Here is a 25,032-nt window from a genome sequence, read left to right as displayed (position 1 = left end):
TGAATGCTCTGATTGATCATTTATTATCTATTTTTCGACAACTGTTGGTAGCATCTTGAGGGCATGGGACAGGACTTGGTGACTAGATTTTAATACGATAAAGAAAATAAAATTATTCCTTCAATTTCATTTTTACATAGTATTATGAGACTGCGAGAAATATCTAGCAAGTGATTAGAGGATTTTTCTCCACTGGAAGAATATTTTATTGCAAACAGGCAATTCTAAGCAGAAGTTTGCTGCTTCCAGAAACTTGTGGAGGTGGAACAAACATGCATACAATTTCATATGTGGATGTAACTAAAGATTAGTAGCTAGATGCTATGTGTGAAGTCTCGGCCTAGTTTTACCCCTCTGCTTATTTCCCTGTTTGCTCCCTGGAGGTGGACTGTCCCATTCTGCTAAGTAGAATGGAGCTTAGGATCCCCCTAGAGGCCGAGCTCTGTTGGTTCTGCCCATTCTGGCTCAGAGCTTGGTGGAAGGACCTTTTCTCTCCATTCTTCTTTGACCGAGCTGGTAGTAGTTAGCCAGAAAGTGTCTGGTCTGGCTTGGCAGTCTGGAACAGGCAATCCTTAGCCCGTATTTGTCTCAGAGACCAAAGTTTATAGATGTACATGCCAAAGACCTAAGCAGTACATGTCCCAGAGTTTATAGATGTACTTTCCATAGAAAATAGATGTATATACCTCATAGAATATAGTTTTGTCCTTTACCTGAGAGTTCTACCTTATACCTGTACTTTACTATTCTAATTCTATACCATCAAGAATCAAACTACACTTTTGTGTACCTTGTTTTGATTCACCTTGATTATTCAGTAAACTTAATTGATTAAATTTAGTCTCTTCTCTAGAGTTTTATTTTGGAGGTATTAAAGTACATATAGGACATACCGATGGTCACTGGGAAAATAGTCGGACACGTATAGTTTCTTATCAATCTTCCCGGCGTGCCATCATACTATGCATCTTTACTAGGAAGTAGTTAACACTGAGTTGATTAGATCACATCCCCAGCTAAATTCATGTAGGATTGTATACTTCCTATACAATCCTACATGAACTGAGAACCCTAGGTTGGGGGAGGGGGATATAAAACTTGATTAACTGCATTTGGAAGTAATGGTAAAGATAGATGTTTCAATTTATTTATTTTTATTTTATTCTTTGAGAGCCATATTTATTTTTATTTTAGTCACATAGGGCATGTAACACTAATGATCCTGATAGCTGTTTAGTTATGTTTGTTCATTTTCTTAATAGTTCTACATGACATTGCCTTGGATGTTTTCAGGTACAGGCAATTGCAGCTCAGCACAGAAAGCAAAGTGGCTGAACTTCTCCATCAGAGCAAACTGAAGTCTTTTGAAAGTGAACACGTGCAACTCCTGCAAGAAGAAACGTCCAGGAACCTTTCACAGTGCCAACTCGAATGTGAAAAGTATCAGCGAAAACTAGAAGTATGTAAGAAAAGCATCAGACAGTTGCAAAGCCCTGTTGATAATGAAATTAAGAATAACAAGATTGTAATGTGGCTCCTTGGAATCTGAACATTGCCTTCCTTTTGTATCAGTGATGATAAGCTGTATCTGTGCAATATGGTTCTAAAAACTATAGCAGTGCCCCAGTTGTACATCCCATCTTCAACTTTCTAGTCCTCTCTTAGATAACTTCTGCTTTAATTTTCACCTGCATAGGTTTTAACCAAAGAATTTTATAATCTGCAAGCAATGAGTGAGAAACGGATTTCAGAACTTCAGGCACAAAATTCTGAATGCCAGACAAGGCTTGACACGTATGAAAAACTGGAAAAAGAACTTGATGAGATAATTATGCAAACTGCAGAAAGTAAGTCCTTCTAAATTAACTTGTTTTTTCTGGAGAACTCTGTTGGGGTACATTTAAAATCTGATAACTTTTAATGAGATTTAGAAGATACATATTGCAGGAATTTAAAGTATATATTCACCGTGTAGAAGTTTTATATAAATTAACACAAAGTATTATTTTATTGTGCCTTAACTGACAAAGACAATATTTATTGCAATTTGGTTATCTGCTCAAAGTCCCCTGTACAATGCTTTTGACCAGCTGTAGTCCTGCAAGGCAAGGTTGTCAGATATGTGTGCAAATATTTTGCTTGTTTCTCCTGTCATGTTAGTTTGGCATATGTGGCATTGAGGGTATTGAGAGTGAAAAACAAGCAGAATCTCTCAAGTTACCGATAGCTTAATTTCCCCTTAACATCATAAAGATTTGCCCTTATCCACTTTTTTCACAATTCAAAGTGCTCACCTTTGAAATACCTGTTCATTTCCTCCTGTGGAAGGATCTTTTAATGGAAGTTCTTTTACTTCTTTCTGTATTCATGTAATGCTTTTAAATTGATTTAATGTAGTGCTTTATTTTGATATGATATCTGATCGTTTTATTTTATCTTAGATGTTACAGCTGGTTGTTCTTGTTTTGAGTCATTTTGTAATCTTCTGGCTTGTCTCTTGCACTGAGAGAAAAAAAGGATAGCACTAGCCTCACATCCTGATCGGTTTTTTTTGTTTGTTTGTTTGCCACAGGGACTCACACTTAAATGAAATGGTAGAGAAAATAAGGAGAATTTTTTTAAACTGATGGATTTTTTTAACCTCAATTTTCATATGCTTTCATCTGCCTTATAGTTCGCCCACAATGCTTAAGCCATCTTAACTATACTCATTAGGATAAGCTCCAGGCTATGTGCATGTCTGGATAGGAGCATCTAGTTGTTAACATATAGTAGGAGTAGGCAAGCTTCAGGGTCCATTTTGCAGCCTGCTGACCTTTTGGAAATGGCAGCAGTCCCTCAAAGTAAAGCCAAATATGATTGGAAGATCACTTCCATTTTCAAAAGAGACTTAAGGTGGGTGCTTTGTCTTACAGACTTGATTCTCTTGTGAATATTTAGAAAGGAAGTCCCAACAATCTTTTAGCCACTCAAGATCTCCTTGGCAATGATAGAATCTTTCTGTGTACTGGCAGAGAGTCATATGCACCAGCGCATCTCAAATTATCTTATGTGAGAAACTGGTAATTTTGTTTTTCACAAATTGCAGGGGACCAGCACTATAATTCTATCCATTGGTCATAACTTTTTTTTCTTTCCTGGAAACCTACCATATAGACCAGCAGCCAATAGCTCAGGGACCAGCACCAGTCCATGCAATATCACTTTGACAGTATTGGATGTAGACTTTGGGCACAATCCTTTGTGTAAATGGATAGGAGTAGAAAAATATTACCCAAGGCAGTAGCTAAAATATGAGCAGGCAACAATTCACCAGAAGAGATGCACAGCAGCAAACATGTGGAGAGGCAAGCAGAAAGTCTCTTTCCTTGGGCCTTTGGTCTGCTGTGGTCTGTGAAGGAGGCCCTCCTCTCTGTCCCACCCCCATCTCAAGTATGGCAGTTGGGAACGAAATACAGGGCCTTCTCCATGATTGCTCCCCACCTCTGGATCTCCCTCCCTAAAGAATTAAAAATGGCCCCCTCTCTCCTCTCCTTTAAAAAGCTTTTTAAAACACATATATGCACTTTAGCCTATGGAGAGGAAGAGGACTAATTGCATCTTATATACACACCACCTCATTGTTCAACATCTACCTTTGTTAACCTGCTGTATACCCTCTTAACTCCAATAATTTTAGTTGAATTTTAAGAGTTTTTAATTATTTAATATTCGCAATGTGTGGAATGTATTTTTGTCTCGTTTATTTAACCTTTTTTATTTGTTACATGTTATCCTTGGCATTGAATGCTTGCTACTGTGTTTTATTTTGTTGTAAGCCTCCCTGAGTCCCCTTGGAGATATAGGGTGGGCTATATATAAAGCATCATAATCATCATAATCATCATCAGTATTATTATGTGCTGACTCTCCTCAGACACAGCAGGCACTCAGCTTTTATATACTTGAAAATGGGAGATGTGGTCTTCTTGATTGTTAGCCAATAGCTGGTTGAATACCTGGGGCCTTGTTCTACTGGGAATACAGATGTCTGAAGCAGGAAGCAGTCCACCAGGAGAGATGCAGGGCAGCAGGCAGGCAGGGAGCAGTCTCTTTCCTGAGGTGGTGGAGGTGCTGGTGTTCATCTCCCTCCCAAATGCTAATTTATCCATGAGAATAAGAATGCAATTTCTCAAAAAAAAAAATATTCAGAAATGGATAGAAGGCTGATATACGTGAAACTTTAGTTTCTTTCCATTATTTGCTATACATGTACAAGGCTGTTATGTGTTTGTTCATGTACAGGCGTTCTGGATAGCTGCCCCTCCTGCTGTCCTTCTGATGGCAGGCTAAAACCTTTTAGACTATTGAACAAAAAAGTTTTTAAGGCTGAGTCAGGGGTTGCTGTGTGGTGTTTTATTTATTTTAAATTTGTTTTGATTATTCATTTTTAGATAGTTCTAGGTTTAATTCTATCTTAATGCTTATTGCCTTTTGGTATTCAATTGTATATTGTATTGTTTTTTTGCCACTAAAATCTCCTTAAGAGAAAAACAGCAGTATATAAATAAATCATAATCATAATACATTGCTTTGTACCGGCCCTCTTTCGCTTGCCTGAATGTCTTTGTTATTAATTTACCTCATGTGTGTATCACCTTCAGATTAATGTCTCCATATCTCAAATGAAAGGTTCTTTGAAGAGTCAATAAATTTAAGCAGATTCAGAATGCTGCAGGGAGAACATACCTTCCCTATCATTATAACTTTACTGGCAACTAGTCCATTTCTGGGCACAATTCAAAGTGCTGGCTATCACTGAAATTTGTGAAAAATTGCTGCCCATCCAAACTTTGTGCAGATTTTGAGGTCTGCAGGGCAAGCTCTTCTCTCAGTCCAACATGGAAAAACTGGAGTCTTTACTGCCCTTTCTAGAATTGGTCGAGATTGAGCATAGGACCTTCTGCATTATTATTATTATTATTATTATTATTATTATTATTATTATTATTAAACTTTATTTGTACCCCGCTAGCATCTCCCGAATGACTCGATGCGGCTTACAAAGGCCAAGGCCTCAACACGCAATATAACAATACAAAACCTAAAGCAAATTAAAAACAATTAAAGCAATATAAACAACAAGCAATAAACAATACACTAAGACACAATAAAACTGGGCCGGGCCAGAGTAATGGGTACAGGATTAAAAGTGCTGATGTGACAGGAGGTATATAAGGCATATAGGGTAAGTGCAGTGTGCAGTGTGTGGCAATCTTAGTTCTAATAAAGTGCTTATGGGACTTGGTATTGGAGATTTCCTATTCTGGGAAGGCAGAATAAACACATGTGCTCTCTTTATTGTGCTATTGAACTTGCCATGCAGTGGTATATTACTTGGATATCAAAGAAATCAAACTTGTTTTAAGCCTGACAAAACCTTTAGAGAATGAGTGTGTTAGCCCAAACATAGTACAAGTTGAGTCTTCCTCACCTGGAAATCTGAAATACTCCAAATAAAATACAAATCGAAACATTCATCTTTGGGGAAAGGGGGCTAGTCATAAATCTAGTGCCTGCTTAATTTATCCTCCAGGAACCCTGACAGAGGGAATATACAAAGGGGAAGGCCTCCACTTATACAAGGTTCTTGTAAAAAGCAGGCATCTCAGGCACATGTCTGCTTGCCTTCCACCCTGCCAGAGGTGCCATAGGTCAAGCCCTTTGGAAATGGCCACAAGGACCTACATGGGGTGACCCCATTGGTCACTGACTGTAGATAACACAGAGAGAGTGAAAAACACAGAGGTATTTTCCCATCCCTTTTTAGCTACTTTGCTAAAAGGTTGAGAAGTTTGCTGACAGCTGAGAAAGCATCTGGGCTGTCTGCTTTATTCAGAAACCTTGTATAAGTGGAATCCTCCTCCTTTCTTCTCTCTGTTGGGGCTCCTTGAGGTAAATCTCAGCAGGTGTTGGATGTAAGTACAGTTCATAAAACCTGTTGCAGAAAAATCTAGATTAATGTCCCCAGTCTGCTATAATCTAATTGAGTGATTTTATTAAAACTACTTTTGTCATATTCAATATTCACTTATAAAATGGGACCATAGCTATCTTTTCATTTGTTGTTACATTATCAGCCCCTGTCAAACTTGGCAGTTGTTTTGTTGTTATCCTAGTACTCATTTAATCAACTCTATCTGTGAATGAGAGTGAGAGAGAGAGAAAAATCCTATTATCCTAAAACATATTTACCACTGTGATTTAAAATACTCAGAAATCACTTCAATGTGTTCATTTTTCATTTCTTTGAGTTTACTGTTGTCAAAAGGCTTATCGAAATAAACTTTATGTTCTTACAGTGTACTCTCTCTCCTCTTCCTCTCTTTCTTTCCCTCTCTCTGTGTTTGCATTTAAATTTGAGAGACTTCTTGCCAAAAATATTTTGTCCTGTACATTTTGTGCTCATAATTATTCTCCTAACTGTGTATAATTATAGTTGCATATGTTGCCAGGAAAAAAGAACACTCACTTCCAAGGCTAAATAGTGCTTGTTTGCTCTTTTATATCATAGATCAGGGAGGGTGCAGAGAAGAGAGATTATTTATATATTTCATAAATGAATGAATAATCTATTAAGAAGACCAATGCTAATCATTTCCTGAAATGATACATTGATATTGCCGTGAGACAGTTAAACTCTCAGTCAGTTATTCTTATTTGCTTGCTATTCTGAAAGGCAGGCATTCACTTCCCCTCCACTCTTGGAGAGCAAAATGCAAAAGCAACATGTTGAAATCATGCTGGCCTGGATTTCTGCCTTTTGCCTCTGTGTATCTCTCTTGCAAATTTGGTTTGACTTGAAAGATGACCTGCACTAAAGGATATCCCTATCACATGTACTGAAAAGCAGTGGACTTCACATCAGTTTAAGGATGGGGACTGTGTGACACTCCAGATGATGGAGTGCAACTGCCAACCTCCCTTGGTGTTAGCAGTACTATGGCTAAAAGGCATTGCAATCCAACAGCATCTTGAAGACCACCCATTCTACCACTGTTTTAACAGTTGTGCACTGAAAAAATTATTGTTAATGTTTAATAGTAAACTATCTTCAAGAGATTTAGGTCACTAGATATGCCTAAAGCAGCTGCTGAAAGCCTGTGTTACCTTACTATCACCTCAATTTTCCCTTCTCACTTCGCGTATCCCTGAATTATTTTAGGTGTACTGCATTTCTAAAAGCTGAACATTTCTCGGTCAATACAGATTTGTGAATTGGTTTTTCTATCCTTCTTTCTATATAGGTAATTATTCCATTCAGAACAAATTGCCATAGATCATACTATCTGGTTTATTTATGTAGTTCAGATTTTTCTATGACACTTTTCCCCTCCTGATGCAATGGGCTAATAAAAGGAAAGAAAGCAGTACATAGATATAAACATGGTAAATGCATGTTAAAATGTTCTCTAAAAATTTTCAAAGCAGTCAGAATTTTTTAAAAAATGTTTAAAACAGAGAGGTTTCAGTCATTGAAGGCCATGCATACGGTTTTGACATCCCACTGGAAAAGAGTTGAAGGGAGTTCCACAGTCAAGATGCTATCACCAATCTAACTTCATGAAGTGTTGGGACATACAGCAGGGCCTCTTCTGAGGATCTCAGCTTTCAAGCAGGCTGACGTCTGTATCTCCATATTGATATTGTTCATATTATTATATAATTATAATACTTAATTAACATTACTGTATTAGACTTAAGTAGACTGGTGTCGAGCATGACTGTTGTGTAGTGGTTAAAATGTTGCACAAAGACTAGTGAAGCCCAGGTTAAAATCCAGGTTAATCCAGGTTAAAATCCACCCCAAGCTATCATGGTCCATTACAACCAGGAGACAAAGCATGTGCTTAAAAATTAAGATCACATCCATATACACAAATGATTCAACATAGTTTACTCAGAATTTCACAAATTTAGAACTGTACCAAGATCTTGACCTCACCAAGTTCAAAGTTAGATGAAAGGCTTCTTTCATGTCCCCGCATGAGGAGCTGGAGCTGATAGAGGGAGCTCGTCCGCCTCTCCCCGGATTTGAACCAGCGTTTCCTACTGCCTTGTGCCTCACCAAGCATTATTGTCTTCTCTAGTGAGTCTTGTCTTCTAATGATATGTCAAAGTACAACAGTCTCACCTTAGTCATCTTGGATTCTTGGGAGAACTTGGGCTTGATTGGCTTTAGTACCCACTTACTTGTATTTTTAGCAGTAGCATCACATTTCAAATGAATTTGTTTTCTTCCTGTCAGCTTTCGTCACTGTCCAGCTTTCACAAGCATACACAGAAATGGGAAATATGATGTAATGGACAATCCATCATATGCTATGGTAATGTCATAATAATTCAGGATCTTGTCTAGTTCCTTCATAGCTATCCTTTCAAGTCCTAATTTTCTTTTGATTTCTTCTCCATTCTGGTTAACGACTGAGCGAAGGTTTGGACAATCTTGAACTATTTCTATATCTTCATCATTATTTATTTATTTATTTACAGCTTTTATATTCTGCCCTTCTCACCCCGCAGGGGACTCAGGGCAGATTACAGTGTACACATATATGGCAAACATTCAATGCCAATTTTGACGTACAGACATATACAGACTTACACAGAGGCTATTTAACTTTTTCTGGCCGCCAGGGGAGCTGTCGCTTTCATCGTCCATCTGCCACGCTGATTAAGTACCTCCGCATTCCTCGCATGCTTCCCCGCTGGAGTGCTTCTTTATGGCCTCATAAATTAGTTAATTTTAGCCTCCCCACACTTTTAAGGTGGTGCCTTATTTTCCTACTTGACAAATGCAACTGTCTTTTGGGTTGCAAAGGTCGACAACGGGCTACACAATGGTTGGAAACCCACTCCAACCCGGGCTGGCTACAAACTCACGATCTTTTGGTCGGAGTGATCTTAATGCATCTGACACTCAGCCAGCTGCGCCACAATCCTGGTTCTGTAAATATTCTGTGGTTATTTTTTTTTTGTTTTCTTAATCCTCAACTGTCAACTTGCATTTGCCTTTTCTTTCTTGACTTTCTTCAGTAATTTTTTCTAGTCTTTGCATATCTTAAACTGCTGGTGTCTCTTCCTCATATTTTCTTCCTCTGAGTCTAATCCTGTGTTACATATGAGATCTTCAACATACACATTAAACTGATAGGGTGTTAAAATACAGCATTCTCTGGCTCATATCAAATTGAAATTATTCTGTTTCTCTATATTCTGGTCTAATAGTAGCCTCTTGTCCAGGATAGTGTAACAAAGTTCAATTCCTAATACATTAAGAATGCTGAGAGTAATAAATGTCCAAATAGAAATTATGTATATGCTCCTTGACATGATTGTGAGAAGCTGTCCATGTTTATTTCAGACTTGTAAAATAATACTTCTTTATTCATAGAGGAAGCAATGATATTAATTCAATATTAATTGAGTATAGCTGCAATTAGATTGAATTAATACACACGTATTTGAATAAATTGATTATTTTTAACCATGTAGGACTCCTGGTGTTCAGTTGTTAAATAGCATGGGAAACAGAAATCACATGACAGATGATGCTTCCAAAGTTCTGGTTCATCTCTGAAATGGAGAAGCGATCATCCCTGAGTATTCTGTCCCATGGGAATGTTTACTAGGGAGCCAGCAACAGGGAAATTAGTGAGATGGAGACTAGAGCATCCAGTGGCAGAAACTCGGAGCAAATTCGACCAAATGTGGCCTGGAGTCTATTGGAACGTCTACTCTGTGTCATTGCATCTGCAGAGTCATCCTCTCAGGGGCGACTATGTCTACTGCCCTAGTCATTTCTCCATTCCAGGAATCAAGGGTGTAGTTAATAGCACTTCTCCCTTTATTAGTGACTATGATTTCATTCATCTACTAAAAACAATAAAAATACTACAAGTCTTGTGTCATTTTTTTAAAACAATAGCGGAATAGTGCCGACACAGTCATTGAATTTAAAAGTTCTAGAAGGGTTCCGTATTTGGATGTTGGGTTTTTGTAACGATTTTTGGGAATCTAGACTCTGTGACTCAATTAAATGTGTGTGTGCCCTTGAAAGTTATGAACTAGCCAGTCATACAAGATTATTGTGAAGAGAAAATGGGTGTTGGGGAGATTATGGCAAGATAACCATATAGGCCACCTGAGCTTCTTGAAGAAAAAGTGAGGTCTAAAAGAAATTCATGATGTACTAAATGATATTGTATTGCATAGCAGTGTCACTGTTGTATTATAAACTCTATATTTTTTATATTTATATTTTAATATGCTTTAAAATGTTTTATAAGACAGCCATAGCAAAAAGGAAGCTCATGTTTTTATCTCCCTATCATTTTCTCATTTATTTATTTATTTATTTATTCATTCATAATACTTATATCCTGCTTTTATAGTTCATGGAGGCTTTCAAAGCAGTTTACTACAAATTTCCCTTGATCATCCCTTCTTGTCCAGCAACATTACATTACTCTTTCCTAGATGTTTTTCTGTTTTTCTTTGTATGTTTATAGTTGAAAATGAAGATGAAGCAGAAAGAGTTCTCTTCTCCTATGGATATGGTGCAAATGTTCCTACCACAGCCAAAAGACGGTTGAAGCAAAGGTAAAATCTATATCAGCTCACAGTTCTGTTTGCAATATTTTTTCCCATTCAGTTATGAAATTATATATAACAAGACATTGTTTGGAAACCCATTCTCCAAACATATGCTGCATGTTTTCCATATGATGTATCACTAATATCAGATACAATTATCAAAGTCATCTTGAAGCTTATATTCATTTTTCAAGCTTATCTATAGCATGAAGCACTTTGCTTGCTATGTGTCTCTGACATAGATCATGTAAGGCTAGTTTGCAGGAAGAGGCAGTTGATGAGTGAAGGCTTTAGCCATGGAAGGAAAAATCTGACTTTTTCTAAGCAAGTATAAGTGGCCTTTTCATAATTTCCATAATATTTTACTATACTGAATTTTTGAAGATAAATTGATTGACTTGATTAATTCTGTGACAAACAATGGCATGTAGGTTTTTTAAACAAACATAACATTTATATGCATTTGATTTTTTTAGAATCATATTTAATTCCTCCTTTAATTAGATTGTATGTTACGGTATTTTGAACACCATTGATCAAATAGAAAATTGGATTTGCAATAATGAACCAGTCTTTTAATATTGTAATCCACCGTGCTGGCCTTCACAATAATGCATTCCATTCTGTCTTCCCTTCCTTCACCCATTTTGAATTTCTTCTTCCCTCCATAAGAAAAAGTGGTATGTTTGATTTGTCTTTACCATTGCAGAACATTACTTGATATAAGAAACAATTCTCTAAGTGCCTGCCCTTATGTAAAGATCATAGTAGCATCAATCTTTACAAGAGAAATAACAGCACATGGCAGGGAAGAATAATGAACTGCATAGTTTACAAAAGAACCAATATATTTAAGAGGAAAGTCATGGGTTGCTTCCACAAACAGTTACAGGAAGTAGGCATGTCTGAAACAATAGCGACAACTATGATGATAATGATGATGGTAATGATATTACCCATCTCTCTTCAAGTTGAGATAAAACATAGATCAAAATATAATATACAAGTTTTTTTAAAATAGTGTCAGAAGCGACTTGAGGACATACTGCAAGTCACTTCTGATGTGAGAGAATTGACCGTCTATAGAGACATTGCCCAGGGGATGCCCGGAGGTGTTAGCTGGGAGGCTTCTCTCATGTCCTAGCAAGCTAGAGCTGACAGACAGGAGCTCACCCCATCCAATAATTCAAACAAGCAACTTCAGGTCAGCAACCGAACTTACAGGTCAGAGGTTCAGCCAGCACAAGGGTTTAACCCATTGCACCACTGCAGCTCCTAGAATATAAAAGTAAAACACATAAAACTATTTAAAACACATAGATTAAAACATTACATATTAAAATTACACATTAAACAGTACACATTAAAATCATCCACACATAAACTTCAAATGTGCAGGGTGGATTGTATGAGGAGACAGTCCTGCAGGTAACCTAGACCCAAACCATATAGGTGCTTTAAAGGTAATAATCAATACTTTGTATTTTCTCCAGAAACCTATTAGTGAAATTGTAAAAAAAATGATTAAGGAGAAGATGAATAGGTAAATATGAAAAAAGCTTCAAGCTAGTATGAGGTTCCAGCAGAGAGGTTTTTAAGGTCCACTGCTGAACAAATTATATCTTCATAACATACTATTTTCAATCAAATGAATTATAATTAAATTAATTCAAACTTAATGAATTCAATAAAAATGAACAATTTTTCATAGAGAGGAGGAATAGATTTAATGACTTCAGTTACATACAATGTAAATGTACTTAAGAAATCATCATGATCAAATTAAATTCTTTTCTTAAAATAAGCAATCATTAAGCAAGATTATAATAAAAAGAGTGACAAACATTGGAAATATCTGAATAAATCTAAGCATTGCTCATCCTCCTAATGACCAAAGCTGACTGCATGGCTACTGAGCAGCAACATTTAGAAGATTGAGAGAAGATTGAGATATTTTGATTTGATGCCATTGAATTTGATTCTAGCATTGAAGAGGCAATCCACCCAAAGGGTATATGACATGACTTGGAAATCTTTCAAGATGTGATGAAGAAAGAAGCTAGTTTCCATTTTAGATTCAAATAGGAAATGTTTTGGATTATTTTAAGATTGACACGACAAAGTTTCATGCCAAACACTTTTAAAAAGCAAATGGCAGTGTTGTCAACTATTTTGGTGAGTGGAGTCAGGCTCTTTCCAATTATCTTCATGTAAAAACATTTTTGAAGGAGATTTGGATTTAGTATTAAATGTATTAACAAAACTTCCATTTCAGCCACTGCATAGAACAACGCTGAGGATTTTGGCACTAAACATAGCACTTTAGTCACAGTTATTTCAATAAGAAGAGTGTCTCACATGACTTTTCTGTCTGTCTTGTGCAGATTTGAGGAGGACAAAGTGACACTGACTTTAGGTCCAACATTCATTCTAAAAAGTCTGTATATTAAACATTTGGATAGAACTATACTCTTGCCAACTTTTTGGTAAAAAGAAAACCCAACTCATCAGTTAGAAATGCATTAGCACTCCATAGATATTAGGAGAGCTCTAAAATGTATATAAAGAGGTCAAGTTAAATACAATATATAGAAGCCCTATTTGTTTGCTGTCTTCCAACAACTATCGGTAATAAAGCTTCAAAATTATGTTAGCAAGATGGATTTAAGCTTTCATTTTCCTATGTTATGACTCTTGGAAAGTGCAGAAGCCTAATAATGTGTAGGTACATTCAGCCAGATCCATAAGGCATTACAAGTTAGACTTGTATAAAACTGCTCAGGTGGTATTTGGAAGGACTGTATTACAAGCAGAAAACATTGATATGTAGTATAAAGTGAACACACTTGCAAATACGGCCTTTGTATATCCCATGAATTATTATTCCTAGATGACTGAATGAGAAGTCCACTGCCACTCAGAATTTTAAAGACAGTAAATCTTTTCTACAGTTCTAATATACTTTGAATAATATATCTGACCAAACGTATCTAGCAAAGCTTTATAAATAAACTGATAAGTGAGAGTGTAGAAACAGAAAATAACTTTGGATGCCTGCCTTGATCAGCTGGCATGAGGGGAAACCCATGAGTCTGGATTGCTCATGCAATTTTCCAAGAATGATCATTCATGGTGAGCCCCAATCTCTCATTTCCCCTGCAGCAAACATATGTACTCACTACTTTTGGATAGGGACAATAGTTATTTTAGAACTTGGAACAATTAATGCTTTGTGAGCTCATCTGGAAGGGTCCTTTTTTTCATAGTCTTGTCTAAAGACTGTAGAAATCTGGAAATTCTGTATCTTAAAGTTAACAGATTTATTATGGCATAAGCTTCCATAGGGAAGATCCCAGGCATAAAATGCCATCCTAATTAAATGAATGCATTTAAATAGCCTCTGGTTCTTCAAAGCTGAGTGCCATAATCAACTTGTTAGCATTCAAGTTTTCACAAGATTCTGTTTTTGTTAACATAGTATTATTTGTGTGTGTGTGTGTGTGTGTAATTTGTAGCATCAGACTAACACAGCAAGAAGATCTAATTCTGACATAACACACTATTGCTTCCTCATGAACCTCTGCATAAGTCAGAAAAAAGAAGTAAAAATAATTATTTTTATTTAAACTATTAAAACAAAACCTACATATAAAAATGAAACAATATCAACAACAAGAAAAGATTAAAATGCTTTTTCTAGAATAATATTACTACATCTTTAACATTAAAAAACCCCCCAATAACTACAAACAATCTACATTATCTAATCTAAGGGCTTTACACTATCTGTCTCGTGGCTATATTCCCTCGGTTTTCTATACCCATTTGTCTTTACTAAATGGGTGTAAAAAATCTATTTGGCTTGCATTCTGTGTTTTCCATTTTATGGTACTGAGTTTTATGATATTATATTTTATCTGGCTGTTTTAGCTGTATTGTACCCCACCTCAGGTTGTGAGTAGAGGCAGGTAACAAATAAAAGTAGTTGTTATTGTTGTTATTTCTATTTATCTTTTTCCTTTTTGATGAACCCAGAGTGCTGAGGAACACATTTTAGGTACAAAGTATACACTTGGGTCTAAATCAACCATGGTATCCTTCTGGGTCACCTTGCTAAGAGGGGACTTGGAGACACTGTCTAACAGTGGTTTTGTTTCTTCCTAAAAGGGTGACCTAGGGGACTTATGTCTAAATCCTTGGATGTTGGCTTGTGGAGCCCCCATACTGTTCAACATATACATGAAACCACTAGGACTGGTAATCCTGAGATTTGGTGTTTAGTATTGTCTGTATGGAGATGACACCCAACTCTACTACTCCTTTCCACCTAAAGCCAAGGAAACTATCCTGGTCCTAAACTAATGTCTGTCATCAATAATGGACTGGATATGGGAAAACAAATTAAAACTTAATCCAGACAAGACAGAGGTGCTCCTAATTAGTTGGAAGGCAAATCAGGGGGTAGGGATCCAGCATGTCTTAGATGGGGATGCACTCCTGAAGACACAGGTTCAGTTTGGGATACTCTTGGACTTGGCATTGAACCTGGAGGCCCAGGTTTCTGCAGTGGCAAGGACCACCTTTGCACATTTAAACTTATGCACCAAAACACCCATTACATTCCTTAGTAACATCTCATTGGATTACAGTAAGGTGCTCCATGCAGGGCTGCATATGAAGACTGTTCAGAAACTGCAGCTGATTCAAAGAGCTGCAGCCACATTGTTAACCAGGGCTAGCTAAAGGGAACATACAACTGTTGCAACAACTTCACTGGCTGCAAGTCTGTTTCCGGGCGTAATTAAATATGCTGGTTATGACCTATAAACAGCTGTACGGCTCAGGTCCAGACTATTTGGAAGAACATATATTCCTGTAAGAACCTTACAGGGCTCTGAGAAGCCCTTCTCTCAGTTCCACCTTCATCACAACTGCAGTTTCGGGGACTGTGAGAGAGGGCCTTCTTGGTGGCTGCCCCTTGACTCTGGAATTCCTTGCCCAGGGAAGCCAGAATGGCCCCCTCCCTCCTGTCCTTCTTACAGTAGGAGACAACCTTTTCAGACAAGCCTTTGAAGAAGCAAGTTCTTAAGACTGGGACAAGCGGTGCTGTGAAGTGCTTTGGGTATATGAATAGGCTTTTAATGGTTTTACTTGTTTATTTTTAAATCGTGTTTAGTGTAATTCTTAATCAAAAGCAATCACCAATGTCTCTCGGTAGGAACGACAGTGTAAATTGACACTTGAAAGAACAAAACCCAAAAGGGGAATGAAGCACTAAAGCCTGAGTCAAAGAAGGCCTTTGGGGCACTCCTTAAGAATTATTATGATCTTTGTTTCACACCTTTCTTTTTTAAAATCAAGTTTCCAACAAGACAATACTTTGCTATGCACTACAGCAGTGTTTCTCAACCTGGGGGTCGGGACCTCTGGGGGGGTCACGAGGGTGTGTCAGAGGGGTTGCCAAACACCATCAGAAAACACATATTTCCAATAGTCTTAGGAACCCCTTTAGCAGAGGAGGCTGAAGATCTCTCTGCCTGTCCTTCTCTTCCTTTTTGGAAGCATTTTCTGTTGGTCACTGGGGTTCTGTATGCTAATAATATAATATAATATAATATATTGTATGTATATATATCTTGTAAGCCGCTCTGGGTCTCCTTTGGGGTGAGAAGGGTGGCATATAAATATCGTAAATAAATAAATAGGCGAACTATAAATCTCAGAAACTACAACTCCCAAATGTCAAGGTCTATTTTCCCCCAAACTCCACCAGTGCTCACATTTGAGCATATGGAGTATTTGTGCCAAGTTTGGTCCAGATCTATCATTGTTTTAGTCCACAGTGTTCTCTGGATGTAGGTGAACTACAACTCCTAAACTCAAAGTCAATGCCCACCAAATTGTTTTAGTATTTTCTGTTGGTCGTGGGAGTTCTGTGTGCCAGTGAATGAAGATACATCCTGTATATCAGATATTTGCATTAACATTCATAACAGTAGCAAAATTGCAGTTAAGTAACAGTAATGATAATGTTATGGTTGGGGGTCACCACTACAAGAGGAACTGTATTAAGGGGTCACAGCATTAAGAAGGTTGAGAACAACTGCACTACAGTGTCTCACCATTGTTTTATGTGATTTAGCATATTTTTTTGCTATGGTATGTGAACATGTCTCCACATGCATACACTTTTTTTCTGTTTTTTTTTTATAATTTTCTGTTACTTAAACAAAATACCATTGAATTGGCCAACAGCAGTCTTCGCCTAGACTTTCTTAATTATGAGAGAGAATATCATTTCCACTATATTAAATCTTAATCATCTACCCCACCCCGTGTGTGTGTGTGTGTGTGTGTGTGTGTGTGATTGAGTGCACATGTGTGTTTCAAAGCCTCCCAATGCCTCACATGGCTTTCTGTGTCAATTTTACATGGCCGTTGCTTGATATGGCTATTACTGTATTCATATGAAGAATCAGTCAGATACAGCAAGTTGATCTGTTTGGCTAAATGTCTGGCTTTTTCATTTATACAGATCAACACTCAAAATGCAGAGCTGCTACTGTAAGTCAGCAATCTCAAATTGCTGAAAGCTGTGCTTAGCTTCAGAAAGTGAAACCAATAGCAGCCTTCACCTTGTTTTTAGCTGCTTGTCCATTCTCTCGCCTCCGCCCACCATCCCCACATTCGGTTTCTTACACAGAATATTTCAGTCTCAGGTCACACTGCAATAAATACACATTACCTACATGTACTGTGTGCCTTTCTGCAATAAGTACAAGTAAACATTTCCCAAAGAAGTAATGACTGCTATAAACTCCCTCTTTCTGGGACACACTGAAGTATTGTACACATTCCAAGAGGCCTTCTTGTTTGAAACAAAAAACCAATTTACCTATGCTTGACTGCACTAAAGCATATAAAGTGTTCATTTTAGAGGAAAAATGGTTTGAAAACAACAGAAAGATTTCCTGGCTGTGCATTTTGCTTGTTCTATAACTAGCCTTCACCTGAAAAAGAAAATTTCAAAATGATTCTATTTATCAGTTTGCTTTCAGAATTGATTTAAAACATCACAGTCATCATAAAAGAAGTTTTAAAAACCTGAATTGTTTTCTACAAGCACACTCTTTATTCTGTATTTCATTATTCTTTGTTACAGAGCTAATTCATGTTTTAAACCGTGTTTGCCATCTGCAAGACTGTTTGCAGCTATAAGCATTCTAGACTATGGAAGTAGATGCCCATGAGTACAGATCATTCAAACTTTCCAGCACATTTTTTTTAATACACACATCTCCTTGACACTATTAAACTGTTAGTTCTGTAAACACTGGAGTAAATCTGTTCTGCTAGTGGAAATCTATTTTCCTCTCTCCTATTTTCAGCACACTGAGATACTTGAACATTGGCTGTGGGATTTTCCCAACTTTATACCTTCTCTAGAAAGTCCATGGTGTATAGCAACCAACCATGTCTCAGAAAGGAATAGCTCACACAAGAGGGACAGCAAAACTGGTCATGTTCACATGAGGGAGACTGATTCTTCAAGGGTGTATGGAATGCCCACAGTCTGCACATGATACTATCATGCTTGTATTTATTACTCATTGGTTAGAGCACAAAAGCATTCTTCACACACAGTGGGCCATGCTTCCATTAAAATCTTTGTATCTCAGTCAGGGCTTAAATAAGTTTAATTTTGTCTGTGTTCTGTTCAACATGCACAGGCAGTCTCCGAGTTAAAAACACCCGACTTGCGTGTGACTTCTAGTTACAAATGGGAGTGAGACAATAGAAAGTGAGAGGAAATCTACCCCTAGGAAGGGAAATCCACTCCTGCAAGAGTTATTGGGAAAGGGTGCCTTCACTGAAGCTTTATTACCAATCTTTGTTTCCACAACAAGCCAAAATTTTCAAAATCCAATTGTCACAGGGACAGAAAGTGAGGTGAAATCTTCTGAACAGGGGCACAGACAGCAAAACAAACACCACAGGAGTATTAACCCTTCCATATGCTATATAAAATTAAACAGGAATCTGGAGTTACACTTAAAAGGTGTACCTGTTCCAACCTACAAACAAATTCAACTTAAGAACAAACCTACAGACCCAGTCTGTAGGGACTGCCTGTATTATCATTATTGTACACTGAAATACCCAACAAAAATAATAAAGTTCAGCCCCATAAATGATATTTTATAGAGAAACCTCTGAATAAGTCTAGAGATATTTTGTGCTCAAACAAAAAGATAACTACCACACCTCCCATTATTTTGAATACAATACGTTTTCTCCTTTTTCCAGACTGTGTTTATTTGACAATAAATCCCTCACATTCATATCACTTGCAAAAAGAAAATAACATATACTGTACTGAGTAAACAAACTTTGTTTTCTTCAATATTCTTCCATGTTTTTCTTTCTTTTATAAAAATAAATTACTTCATATGTTTACTCCAGTGGTTTTATAATTTACTATAGCTTAGATAAGTGCAAGCAGTAGAGACGCTTTTTCGTAATGATTGCCTAAAGGTAATTATGTGGTCCATGATGCTCTCTGATAATTATCTGAAATGCAATAGATAGTGGCCTTTGCTCATGAAAGCACAGAGACATGATTATGCTATCCGAAAGAACAGAAGCATTGAAGACTGCTCTACTTCTAACTCACTTAAAGCTTCATGTGTAGGCTGTCACCTTCCAGTTGGAGAGCAGGGAAATAATCCCTCTTGGTCCCTAAATGAAATGAGGTCCACCTACATTCAAATTTCTGATTAATTTTATAGGAAAATCTTCAAAGTAAGTTCACTAAAATTATTAGCCACCCAAATACCTTTCTTTACTGCTTCCTTGCTCAGATGGGTGACGGTCTGTTCTCACATTGTGACACAAATGCTGGGCAGCTGTGTTATTAGATCACAACTGTCTATAAACTAAGATTATTTTAAATTTTAAAATATTTTATTTCCTGTTACACATGTTAATGTTCTTCCATTATTAATATTTTAATTAATTTTGACAATAAAAACACACAAGAAAAGCACCAACATTATAAGTTCATAAACATACACATACAATTGCTTAACAAACATACACCTCTACCTGTTTACTCTAAAACTACCAACATATACATACATTTGTTTTCTTCTCTTTTGTTGGTTTGTCTATAAATTTAACATTTTCTTCCTCATTATATCCAGAAAATTGTTTATTTCTGTTTGTTTTAACATTTATAAGTAAATGTTACTATGTTCATGCATGTTAATATGTTAATGCGAGTTAAATATAAGTTCTGTATGCCTTCATTTGTCATTTTTTGGAAGACATTTCATTTGAGCTGTTCTTTTTCCTTTTGACACAGTTGTCATTTGGCTAGAAGGCTATTGCAACTTGAAAAGCAGAACACATTACTTGTAAAGGATCTGGAGCATCATAAGGAACAAGTTACTCAGATCTCACAAGAGGTATACAACTCCTGAGATAAAGGCTCACATGTGTATGCGTGCACTCTCCCCGTCTCTTTTACACATGCACACACACACACAAATATAGTGTATAATGGACTGGGATTTCAAAGTAGCATTTTAACATGTACTTGTTTGGACAATTGAGGAAAACACATACATGCTAATCCGTTTCAGAGCAATTTATATTGAATTAAAGCAAAGATGAAAAGATAGATTACTTCGCAGACTAAACAAAAATGCAGACTAGACAGATAAGTCTCTGTTTTCTGAACAGAAAAAGAACTAGCAAAACTGGTTCAATGTTCTTGGGGTATTTTTTTCATGTAATACTGCTATTTTATTCAGTTGCTTTCACTTATCTGCAAACCCATCTGTTTATTCAAACTTGTTGGTATTCTGAGATTTTTATAGCCCACCTTTTCTATCACTCATAACATTGAAAAGTTTGATTTGCATTTCCTGAGTTTACTGTTTTTGTGTGAAACTTTTTGGACTATTATTTTATTGATAATTTGGGTAATGTAGTTTGATTAGCTACTAAGGCTATGCAATCAATTAAAAATGTTTTGAAAGTCATTACAAAATTAGGGGGCACTGATGTTTTGTTCCTAAAGTATCATTAGTAAAAAAAAATGTTACTATTATGGTCGTAATGAAATTTCATTACTATTTTGTTAAAGTAATTTCAAGGGGGAGGGGATTCCGTGGCTCTTTTCTCCCTCAGTTTTAGGGCTGTTGGGGTAAAACTTGTTAGAATGGTAGAACATGTTTAACACAGTGCCCCACTGCCCCAGTATCAGAACATTTAACTCATCTATTGGTTTTGAGGATTTTTTTTTTTAAAAAAAAAACAGACTACATGAGCTATTTCTTGGAATGTTTTTAGAGATTATACTAGTGCTAGAAAAAACAGCTAAGGTAACTTGTGCCAGAGTTAAACAAGTAGTTGTGTTCTTTTTTTGCTGCATTACGCACACAGAGATCACACTAGTGCTAGAAAATGCTGCCAATGCAAGTTGTGGCTGGGTGAAAAAAAATGTTTATGTGCTTTTTTAGCTCTATGTGCACACAGTACACAGAGAACAATGTAGCCCAGGCAATAATCCTCAAAGATGTCCTAAAATGTAGCATAAATATAAAACAGACATAAGACAAAAGGTGCCCACCTGTCCACTCCAAAAAAGAATAAGCAATCCCCTGCCTCAGTATCTTTACCGCATACAAAGCTTCTCTCTCCTTCTCTTTTCCCACCGCAAAGAGTCAGCCTCAGATACAGTAAGCTATAAGCTAAGCAGCAGCTAATGGAGTCTCCCCCTCTTTTTTCTCTGGTGCAACCCTGTTTCCTATTCCTGCCTGCCTGCCTGCCTGTTTGGAAAGCTAACCTGGGGTGAAGCTCCTCTCTCTTTCCCTTCCTGATCACAAGTGGAGGGTGTGGCGAGGCACTGGGGAATTTAAAGAGCAATGCCTCTGCCTCCCCCCCCTCCCCAGTCCTGATTGGCTGAGAGTCTTAGCAACATGTTTGGCTTCACCTCCCAGTAGATATTGGTTGCTCTATAAATTAAAACTGCATCACAGAGAGCTACAATGTCTTTGCAACTTAAGAAAAAATACTAGGCTAAAGTTTTGATTCTTAATTTTTTGGCACATATGACACTTGGGAATTTGACCCAACTTACGACAAGTTAACGAAAAATTTGCACAGCCCTATCAGCTAGAGAAACTGAAACCTTTTACATTCTTTAGGACTAACATAAGTATCATAGATGTCAACAATATTTCTCTTATTTATGAACTAGTTGGATCTAACCCAATAAAGTCATATATTGCAGCATTATTTTTCTTTACGAAAAAAATGTTGACATGTTGGAGAAAATATTACCAAATAATTATTCTGTGAATTATGCAACTGGTTATTGCAAAAAGAAAGAAAAATAAATAAATAAATATGGCACACATATTAGATTATCATGTTTCAGTGGATGATTAAATATGGATCCTCCACAGACAGAAGTTGTTACGAAAAATTTAATTATATGTAATTATGATTCTTCAAGTGGTTGTTCTGCATTCACATACATAGTTTGTTTTGTGCCTGCGCAGAGCCTATTGGAAACTGAGTGCTGGCCAAATTATTTTGGACAAGAACCTCACCCATACGAGTGTTTATATCTGAACGGGGTTCCCACTCTTCCCCTGAGTACTTAAACCCACAAGATGGAAATGAAATGTGTCAATATTAAAGGGAGCAAATTATGTGAGTTTACAGATAACTCAGAAAATTACAGTTTCAGCTAAGCATCCTGTTATTCTTCTTCATGGTTTCATGACTTTAAAATGGGTAACTAACTGGACAACTGACACACAGAAGATAATATTGCTCTCCCAAATGCAGTATTGGGTTATGCCCTTATGTCACCTGAAAATAGTAGATCAAGGTAGAGAACTATCCAAATCTAGCAGAATGAAATAATTTTGCACTAACACAGTAGTTTTCAACCTGTGGGTCCCCAGATGTTTTGGCTTTCAGCTCCCAAAATCCTAACAGCTGGTAAACTGGCTGGGATTTCTGAGAGTTGAATTGAAAGAGGGGGTGTGACTTGCCTAAGACCATCTACTGGGGTTTTGTTTTTGTTTTTTTGCGGGGGGGGGGGGGGGGAGCCATGACCTAGTTATCCTTAATGGGAGCTGGTCAGAGATTCAGAATTAATGGATAAAGTGATATTTTCATAAATACCTGTGAAGTATAGCATCAAATTTGATCTGATATCTTTTCTTTTTACAATATAGAATCTGTGGTGCACATAATATGAAAATAATGTAAAAGGACAGAATTAAATAGAACAAGTGAACATGGGTAGCACATTCCGTTTTGAAAAGTCCTTTTCATTTAGCCATTTCATGCTTCTTTGTCTAGTATTAACTGACTGGGAATTGCATTTTTACTGAGTAAACAGTAGGCTGAACCAGAAACAAGTAAGCCTGTCAAAATGTGCTGACTTCATGTCTGAAATTACTGTTGAGGTTTATTCTAAATATTGTGTGCATTTAGGTCCAATGTATGCCTTTTAAAATAGTGTTCAGGGGTGTTTTGCAATATAGTTTTTATATATTAAGTGTAAATAATTTTTGCTCCCTGAAATATAAAGAGTAATGTTTTTCTTAATTTTTTTCTCAGAGAGATAATGTTAATTCTTTGTTGAACCAAGTGCAACAGCCTTATAGGTACCTCATTGATTCTGTACAACAGAGAGATTCTCAGATACTTTCGCAGAAAGAACGTATCGCACAACTTGAGAAGGATGTTACGTAAGTGTTAGAAATTAAACAGAGATGATTTTTGTTGGATTTTGGGGTTATTTCTCTACCTGTCAGCCCTATTTTAATGGCAGAACATATTAAGTTCCTTTGATCCCAAGCTTTGTTTGCAACTGATCTTTTTATTGGTTAAAATACAATACAATACAATAAGCCTTTATTGGCATAACATGGCAGAGAGTATAAAACATAGTACACGTAATAAAAAAAGGGGCTTCTCGTTTGCTACACATTCAGTTTGCAGACTTCATTCAGGAATCTTGGCACTGAAAGGCAGCAGCTAAAGTCCTGGCAATTTAAAAGCAAAATCACTTTGTCAGAATCGCTGCGGTTCTTCAGTGAATCTATAGCTTGTGTTAGCAGGCTGGATCTTAGCTCCTGGTAGAGTGGACAGTGCAGGAGAATATGCGGTATGGAGTCTAGCTGTCCTGCAGGACATACTCTGGTTTCTCTTCAGATCGTATAAATCTTTCGCCTTTTTATTGGTTGTCAGTGCTATAAAAACTGTTGCATGTGTAGATTGCTCTTCAATTTGTTATGTATGCTGGTTGCACCATTAATTGCAAAAACAGTTTTACTTTTCATCTTGAGCAAGCCAATTTTACAAAGCATTACTATACTGCATTAAATAACCATTTCAAGGTGGTAATTAGCAGAGACATTTAAAAGCTGTATTGTCATCATAGTTACGTACATGTCTCACGTGCCTTCTTGAGAGTCAAGGAGCATGAATTACTCATGCCGCCTTTTCGCAATGCTAGCAACCTAAATGTAAGATTGCATCTATCTTATTAGTGATCTGTCTATTCATGTTAAATATTCCTACATCAAGAATGAGTATTAGGTGGCCTTTCAGATATTGCTGGACTACAACTCCTAGCAGCTCTAGTCAACAATAGCAAGGGAGAGAAATGCTAGTGGCTGTATGATTCCCAACTCTGACAGGTCCAAAGATGGGAGCCATTACATTCCAAGTCAAGTGTCACTTGACTTGGAATGTACTGTAATAGCTCCAGCCCAGTTTATGGTCTTTCTCTGTATTTTTCTGACTTTTTGTGATATATAAAACCACTTTTTTCAGTCTCTGTTCTACATATAATTTTCCCTAGAGGGAGCAGTTATCAAAGACAGTAAGGCATTTTCAACTCTCTAGAAGCTTCTGTAGTACCCAGATTATTTATTTATTTATTATTCAAACTTATATGCCATCACTCCCCTGGGGCTCGGAGCGGTTTACAAGAACAGGCTAAAATCTAACACAATTTAAAAACAATTTAAAACAATTTAAAAACAACAATTTCAAAGATCAAAGGCCTGTCGAAACAAATATGTCTTACATGCCCTGCGGAAAGCTGATAGGTCCCTCAAGGCACGGACTTCAGGTGGCAGAGTATTCCAGAGTGATGGTGCCACTGCTGTAAAGGCACTGCGTCTGGTTACTGTTAGACGCAAGGTCTTGACACTGGGAATTTCCAATAGTAGGCTGGCAAACATTATCTTAAAACAACATCTGTATCCACTTGCAGCAGTGTGATATTTCAACTATTAACCATAAACCCAATTAATTTCTTAAACAGCCTTCTGATTACACCAGTGCCTCTATGAATTAAGG

At 36.9% G+C, this 25,032-nt stretch overlaps 1 protein-coding gene across 2 annotated transcripts in view; it reads left to right on the top strand.

Moving 5' to 3' along the window:
* The window catches only part of PIBF1 (progesterone immunomodulatory binding factor 1), a 109,206-nt gene that overhangs the window by 62,660 nt on the left and 21,514 nt on the right, over window positions 1-25,032 (top strand). For both annotated transcript variants that reach the window (XM_060769414.2, XM_060769413.2), the window contains exons 11-15: window positions 1,294-1,459; window positions 1,697-1,847; window positions 10,551-10,641; window positions 20,000-20,102; window positions 23,281-23,411. In XM_060769414.2, the coding sequence (XP_060625397.2) occupies window positions 1,294-1,459; window positions 1,697-1,847; window positions 10,551-10,641; window positions 20,000-20,102; window positions 23,281-23,411 (642 nt within the window). The remainder of the gene's footprint in view (window positions 1-1,293; window positions 1,460-1,696; window positions 1,848-10,550; window positions 10,642-19,999; window positions 20,103-23,280; window positions 23,412-25,032) is intronic.

Source organism: Anolis sagrei, chromosome 3 (assembly GCF_037176765.1).
Source record: "Anolis sagrei isolate rAnoSag1 chromosome 3, rAnoSag1.mat, whole genome shotgun sequence".
Lineage (NCBI taxonomy): Eukaryota > Metazoa > Chordata > Lepidosauria > Squamata > Dactyloidae > Anolis > Anolis sagrei.
Note: the sequence above shows the minus strand (reverse complement) of the source record. Positions and strands in the feature narration are given on the sequence as shown.